This window comes from Montipora foliosa, chromosome 4, assembly GCF_036669935.1.
Source record: "Montipora foliosa isolate CH-2021 chromosome 4, ASM3666993v2, whole genome shotgun sequence".
NCBI lineage: Eukaryota > Metazoa > Cnidaria > Anthozoa > Scleractinia > Acroporidae > Montipora > Montipora foliosa.
The window spans coordinates 26,725,054-26,732,853 of NC_090872.1; the positions used below are offsets into that span (position 1 = coordinate 26,725,054).

The window sequence follows — 7,800 nt, forward strand, 5'->3', positions numbered from 1 at the left end:
CTTCAACTCTCTGACTAGCAATGCAAAAAAGCCTGACTGTTGATTTTAACACTCCAAACAGGAACGGATACTTGTTTACAACCTTGAACCTAAACATTTCTTTTGTTGGCATAAAAAATAACTTACATTAGAAACTATTGACAATTGTAAAAACCAACATGAAGAAGTCAGTGTGACTTCAAAATAGACAGTATAACTTACTGACAAACTTAACCGTCAACTGACAAAATTTAAATTGAGGGGATGTTTGGAATACGTTCTCAAGTGACTAATAGGGAGTTTAAGATAGTGGACAACGGTAAGCTGGGACGGTTGGATGCGTATACCGGAGACTTTGAACGGGTACGGTAGAAAGGCGCGAAAATTTTTAACTTAAGATTCGGCCAACACGACCGTAGGACGGTGGAATAAACAGTCTTTTGAAGAGGCGAGAAATTATCATGTAATTTCGTTTGCAGAAGGTTCAATTAGCGAGGAGGAATTTCTTATTTTATTCTATGAATACGAACCAGTGAATCCTCTTTATCCTTACTGGGAGATTCCTTGGATTCTAGCGAGTGTAAATGCGCTAAGGGAAATTGGTTCATAAACAAAAAATGCGGCTACAATTATCTCTTTTACCCTTCTTTTCTGCTTTCCTCCTGTGTCATGGTTGATTATGGATAACGCTACATTGAGAACAAGCAAATTTTGGTTTGAGCCGCGATGTGGCCGAGTGATGTCTTTGAATGAACACAGAATTTTCGCTAGATTTTTTCATTTCAGCGATAGATAAATCAAGAGAAACACAACCAAATGCACATTTAACCCATTGGGTGATCGGAAAAGACTAAAATAGTGCGAATAAGTATGGATCAATTCGTACCGCTTTCACCGTTGATTCCACGACGAGAAACCCGGCGAAAACATACCGTCCCAGAAGCACGACGGTCAAATGTCACGGGGATTTTGCGTGATATGACACTCCTCTAACCGTCCCAGTCTACCGTCGTGTACAATCTTAAAGTCCCTAATACCGCACAGTCTGCAATGTTACCGTCTCCTTTTGCTTCACAAAATAGTTGTAATTTATCGGAAATATAGGCTTCTGTAAAGTTGCTCCCAAACTCACTGTAAAAGCATAAAGTCTATGTCAAGATCATGAAACTAACTGAGCCAGGTATTTCATTGATGCCAGCACTTAGCTCTGTTTTCTGTAGAGTAACAAGGGGTATCACTGATCCCCTTTAACCCATTGACCCCTGGGAGTGAGACTTGACAGATTTTACTCTGTCTAATGCCAGGGAGATTCTAGCCGTCAACTGGGGTCATCCTAGGGCGTTTGAGGTGTCAATGGGTTAAGCAGTCAAAAACTTTGTCCCTTCCATTAAATGGGATGCTAACCGATCACAGAATTTGTCACAAAGTCTATCAAACATTTGTCGGTATTAAGTTGTATGCGGGTACATATAGAGAGGCAACATGGATTAAATAAAGTTAGAGAAAACTGAGAGATGATCAAGACGAACCTCGTTCACAGAGTCTCTTTTCTCTGCAGATAAACACTACCAAAACAATTGAGTTATCAACAAAACAAAGTTCAAAGTTCAAGTTTATTTATTATTGTTATTATTATTATTATTATTATTATTATTAGTAGTAGTAGTAGTAGTAGTAGTAGTAGTAGTAGTAGTATTATTAATATTACATTAACCAGTAGATAGTGGTTTATCCAGTGGATAGCACTATCCACCCTTCACACAACTGGGGCCAGAACTCATACAGTCAACAAACCTATGAAGTCTCAAACACTTGACCACTGTGGCTTCAATAAGCAAATAATAATTGCCACTGTAATTAATACTGTGGGATGAGCAATTAAGGACAAAAAAACTCCTTATGTAGTAGCATATTAAGGCACATGTACTTCGGAAAGAAGTACTTAATTACTCAAGAGAATGGTGTCATTATTGTAACTGACTTTTTATTTCATCATAAACGTTAAGCTAAGTATTTGCATAACAAAATCAACAACTGAAGTTTCCATTTTTTCTAAGTACATGTACCTAAAATGTAAGACAAGTTCCATTGGATGTGAGGTGTACATCTCATTTCATTGATTTGATTCTCTATATCTGATCTGGCCTCCTCTTCCAATGGAGGTTGAGAACAGTACAGTGTAATGAACCCAAATGAAATGCGAGTAAATTTTTCAACCTACCGAAAGGATTGCTTTGCATGCCAGAGAGACGGGTCTTCCACGATTTTTTTCAAAGCGTTCAACAACACTGTCACAAGCCAAACGACTTCTTTTTGCATCAGTAACTCTTTCTCTACCCAAAAACTTATCTGCTAAAGGTTCTGGCACCTTTCCAAGAACTCACATGTACGTAAGTAACTATAGGAGAAGGTCTTATGGATTCATATAATGATTTACAGCAATGTGAAGACTCGGTATGACTACATTTTTAAGACATAATTACTCAGTGACAGACGATTCAATTCCATTAGATTTAATAGGTTCTCACTCTTTTCTTTGGCTCCAAACTAATCAACGAACCAATCCAAACAATCATACGGTGCTCTGTGAAACCCCTCGCGGCACTCGCCTCGTGACCGAAATCGATTGTTCATGCTCAGACTTTAAACCAATCAAAAACTTTATCCAAACGGATTATCGCAGAGTCTCTCGTAACCCGACCCGCTGGTCAAGGGGAACGAAGACTCTGGGAACGAGATTGAGAATCACTCGACTTTAGGCGCATGCGTAGAATGAGTTAAAAATTACCATATGAATGGCTATGATTGATTCATGAGTGCACTTCAGAGGTGGGACTGGCAAAGGAACGGTGTTTTCCTACACTACTATTGCAGTGTTCCTGATATTGAAGAGGGGGGGAGGGGGGGAGGGCTTCTCGTTGAGGCTCTGTTCATTTCTGCGTGAATTATACTCAAACTCTAGAATCGTTCATTTCGGAGAGCATACAGTTAATTGCTCAGAACTTATTTAGCAATTCTTTAATTGCATTGTAATTTTTCTTCCTTTTTCGGGCAATTAAGAATTGTGCGCAAACTTTCGTTGATTACTTGTCTACTTGCAACTGTAACGAGAACCTTTATTGTATAAAAAACCTCCGTTTGGGGACCTCTTACCTCTTTCTCCATGAAGGGAGGTGCATTTTGTACGACTGGATTTCTTGTGGCCTCTGAGTTGTCTTGTCTCTCATCTTCGTAAGCAGTATAACGAGGCCACCTCTCAACCTGAAGATAGGTACGTTCTTCTTGTTCTCCAGAAAGACTTGGACACTGCAAGTCGCGATCATATTCCCGAGGGGCTGGATGCGAGCTCGACGCTGCTGGAAATTGTTCCATAACCTCTCTTTGTCTCGATATCCACTGCAACATCCACCAAGTTGATAATTGGTAGTAGAAGGCACTCTGCTTTTTAGCGACCTCTTCCTTTAAAGGAGGTAAAAGAGGAAGGATACAGAAAAATAAACAACCAAAAGCTTTCCAATGACGACTGATGGAAAAAAATCTATTAACTGGAACTCAATTCAAATAAAAATGCCACTGAGAATGGTGCGGTCAAGTTGGGAGAAGATCTAGATTGTTCCCTTTGAAAAGTGCACGACATTTTTTTTACTGGAATGGCCAAATTAGTTGGAATTCGCTTTGTATTAGAAGATTTTCTTCGACGGTTTAACATTAGGTATTTAGGTATTTAATATCGGTTATTTATTGGCGGCACGATCCATTAGGAGTAACGAAAATAAAGCCTTCGAGAAGACCGAACGTGACTTACAGCTTCATTAAAGTGGAAATTCCCATTGTCTAAGCTCACTTGAACAAAGGACATGTTCGAAAGGAAAACATTGGCTCAATGGATCGATTCCAGAGAATTAACAGCTTTGGGGCCAGGGCGGGAAGAGGGCACAAAGATTTTTCTTTTCTTCCGAAATACACGCAGAATTTGGATAACATTAGGAAGTGTCCTTTAAGGTGGCTCAAAGCAGAAGCTTAAACCAATTTCAACAATTAAAGATAATTTCCTGTCGTGATTGCCGACTCCACAACACTGTCTTACATAACAACAATGCTGTCAGTTGTACCATATGAGAATCTAATCATAGCTAAAATAGATGCAGGACTAATTGCCCCGAAATACGTCACCATAGAAACAGGAAAGCAATATAAAAACGCCCTTAGCTACGAAACAAGATGAAATCGACCACTGATTTTCCTCGTGAGATTAGTTGGCTGCTCAGGGGACAAATAGTCTGTTTAGCTTAGTTAACTGTGCCTCAACCAAAGACGTTTGAAGGCAGAACCGTGCCAGCAACTTATAACCATGGCATCTTAGCACGTGTGCGGGGATTTCCTACTCAGTCGTTCACTAATGTTAAAAAGCCGTTTGAGAAAATCGGTCGTGCACAAATTCGAAGACTTCTACATCCTATCAATCGGAAGTCGGAAGCATTTAGTTTCTGCCGTTGAAGACTGATCAAGCTGCTGGACTAAGGGCGAAATGCTCAGCTGATACCGTTTAAAACAGCCCTCGTGACTAAGGTAAGGGGCTTACACTAATTAAAAAACTCTGAGCATCAGCTGGTGTTTATGAAGATGTAGCTCGAGCGTGGTTTATGAAGCAGGCGATCTGGCAGAGCTTTTTGCCTTCCCCTCGGTGCATTACATATTCGAAACTCGATACGTCAACGCTAATTGACCTGGGGCGCGAGATCATGTATGCCGTGCATAGCGTACACTACTCTACGATTGTTTGGGCACTAATCCGCTCAGAAAATGCGCCTTCCACTTGGAGAGTGTCCAACGAATTGAGTAATTCGGCTGATGGTATCGTCGCTGTTCTGAACAACGAGGTGACCCTTCTAACTAGTCAATAGCCTGAAGATGCCAACAAAGAAAAATATGTTGCGTCAAATCCTCGCTCCGTGGTTTATGGTCACGCTGTCGGTTTGGAGGAAAGAAATCCCTTTAGGTGTTGGACTCCAGTACCTCTATAAGCTTGGCCAATAGAGGTTTTACGCGGCAGTCACGTCGCATGTCAGGAACAATAGATTATTTTTCCCATGGGAAAAAATGTTCTTTCTAAGGCAAAACATTTTCATTGTTCCTGTCATGCAACATGGGATCACATGGCTGCCGTGCAAAACCTCTATTGGAGGTTGGCAGGTGTCGTGTGATAACCTCCCGTGGTGCACCGTCTTGGAGGCTCGGTCACCAAACCTAGCCAAGTTGTGCTTTAGTGTCTGTCGAACAGGTCACAAAGTGGCCTTGTCCGAGAGGAGCTCCTCGGGGTACACCCAGGCATCCAAATGACGCTTAGTGGGGTTCTTCTGCTCTAAATTCATATGGCCATACATTGGGTATCCACACCATTGCATGTTATGCAAATCTTGTTGGGATGGCCTCCAAGTCAGTACGGGAAGTTGCTTGTAGTGGTTACGAGAAAAGCAGTTTATCCTTTTTTTCACCTTTTGACATCTCCACCTTCACAGCTGTTTGCCCACTCCCACGGCATTCTGGCCTGTGGGCTTCCAGCAGTCTTGAATGGCCATGGAAGCAGCGCTCACACTGAGAAATGATATCGCTCAAAGTGTTTTCTGTGGTCATGCAGAAGCTGTTTTATGTTTTTGATCCATCGCCGCTGGTTTCTACTTGAACGTCTTTATTTGAAAAATCTCGAAAACCAACGCAAATTCCATAAAGATGTCAAGATCTACAAATCATTAAATGGCCTTGCTCCAGACTCAAACCCTGCACAAACTATCTAAAAAGAAGTGTCAGCTACAGCGGTGCGGTGCTTTGGAATAATGTACCTGTCTGGCTGCGGCAAGCTAATTCTCTTAAGGAATTTAGGGCTGGTTGCCATAAAACGTTTAGTTAATTTATTATTGTCCCCGCACCCGCAGGAGGAGGCATCATAGTAGCTTGCGCGTATATAGAGTTACAGCGATTTAGTATTACATAAGTAGTGTGACTGTATCACCAGGAAAAATATCGACTTAAAAGCTGCAAGTGCGAACGAAATAATCGGGAATGATGACGTTTTCACATCAAATGCCCGCAAATAAGTCTTGGGCAATGATGACGTAGAAGAGCTTAGCCGAAGAATAAGGGATCACGTGAACATAATTGTGGAAAAACATCTTGCCATTTGTCACGGTGCGTCATATATTTATACACTTTCGAGTAGCGAGCGTTGCGCAAAGTAACCGTTACGGTGTGTCGGTGTAGTGCTTCTTAACTCAATTGCGCTTCATTTTTTGTGTGAGAAGGATCGAGGTAATCGATTATATTTTGCCTGAATTGTTCAACGAGAACAAGATGGAATAATTGCGTAATACCTAAATACTCATGAGCGCTAGTACTCTTGTCATATGCTACGTTGCGTCACACATCACCGAGCATGTGCTGCCTATTTCTTTGATAAAAGGGTATTTAGATAAAAACTATACTATAACTAAATATCAAAGTAAAATTACGCTCACTACAGTCATGTGTTTAAATGGTTCAAAGTCGATTTGGAGAAGGTACTGAAATCTAGGCATGCAGTTTCTAACTGACAAAGGTAATTTATTGCAGAGCTTTGCAGTTTCATCTTCGAATGTACCTGTTTCTACAGGTGTGACTAGGGATGTCCCTGAATTAGATCTTAGATCTGTTTAGCAATATAGCTACTAATCTACTAACGAAATCGTTTTTGTGTGTGAACGTTCATAATCGTCGCTCGACATCGAAAGTCTTATCGGTCGCAAAAGCTCTTGTTTTTGGCTTAACTGCTCTTTTGGGAAACTCCTGTGAGAATATTACTTTTGCCTTTCCGAAACTTACATTGTGTGGTGAAGATTTATAATTTATTTTAAAAATGCCTTGTCAAACGAATACGAGTTGCGGGATCAAAATATAACTAAAATCCTACCACAAAAGTAAAGCAAAGTAAAGCAACCATATTTAACGTCGATAACTCGTAACAGTAATTCAACTGACAAACCTGAGTTTGACGGTGCGCTCATTTTACTCCCCCCTCGCCATCAGTGCTCCGTTTTACGGGTATTTAAAGCTACTTAAGCTACACAGAACGGAAAGAAGTCGAAACAAGGATGTGAGATCCGGGAATCGAACTCAGTACCCCTTGCACCAAGGTCGCGCAATAACCGACTGTGCCATCCTCGCCAAGGAGTGCCACTTGACCAGCCGCAGGTCTCTTGCAGGAATAGAAGAGAGACCCTGGGAACGAAGTTGCAAGAGAGTTTGATTCTCCATGACATGTTTCACAATGAAAACGCTTTGGCGATTTTGTACATGGCATTAATTTTATCTAACATAATAATTGCATATTCCTGTTAAAATTACGGCCGTTCAAAAATTACAGCAGTACTTTCAATATTATTGCAAAACTCGTCGACATTTTCATTGTCATTCTAAATACAAAATGTGCAAGGGTTTTGCTTACATTTCTATTGTTATTGTGTTATTGTTAACTTGGGTGCGTTTTTTTTTTATCGAAAATCCAAAAACGGATTTGTGATCTCGGATCAATGGATTCTTCAGCAGAAAGATTGAAGAAAATAAATGGGAATCAAGAAAGATTGGCTTCGAGGGTGACATGAAGTTCAACTTCAGCAAGTTTAAGGGTGTACTCTGAGCTTCTGACAGTTTCCATGACAAGAGTTCATTGAAGTTAAGGCCTGTCCGGCGGAGTTAGTATCTGGATGAGAGACTTCAAGGATACGACTTGCGGCCAGAAACATAGGACCGAAAATTCTATTTTAACGCTCAAAAGTGCGAACTAAGCAA

The 7,800-nt window shown here is 40.8% G+C and overlaps 1 protein-coding gene across 1 annotated transcript in view; it reads right to left on the reverse strand.

Annotated features, from left to right (window-relative positions):
• LOC138000467 (uncharacterized) overlaps nt 1-3,425 on the reverse strand; it is a 31,972-nt gene extending 28,547 nt beyond the window's left edge. The window contains exon 1 of the mRNA XM_068846910.1: nt 3,133-3,425. Coding sequence (XP_068703011.1) covers nt 3,133-3,384 — 252 coding nt within the window. The 5' untranslated portion in view covers nt 3,385-3,425. The remainder of the gene's footprint in view (nt 1-3,132) is intronic.
• Between the last annotated feature and the right edge of the window lie 4,375 nt (nt 3,426-7,800).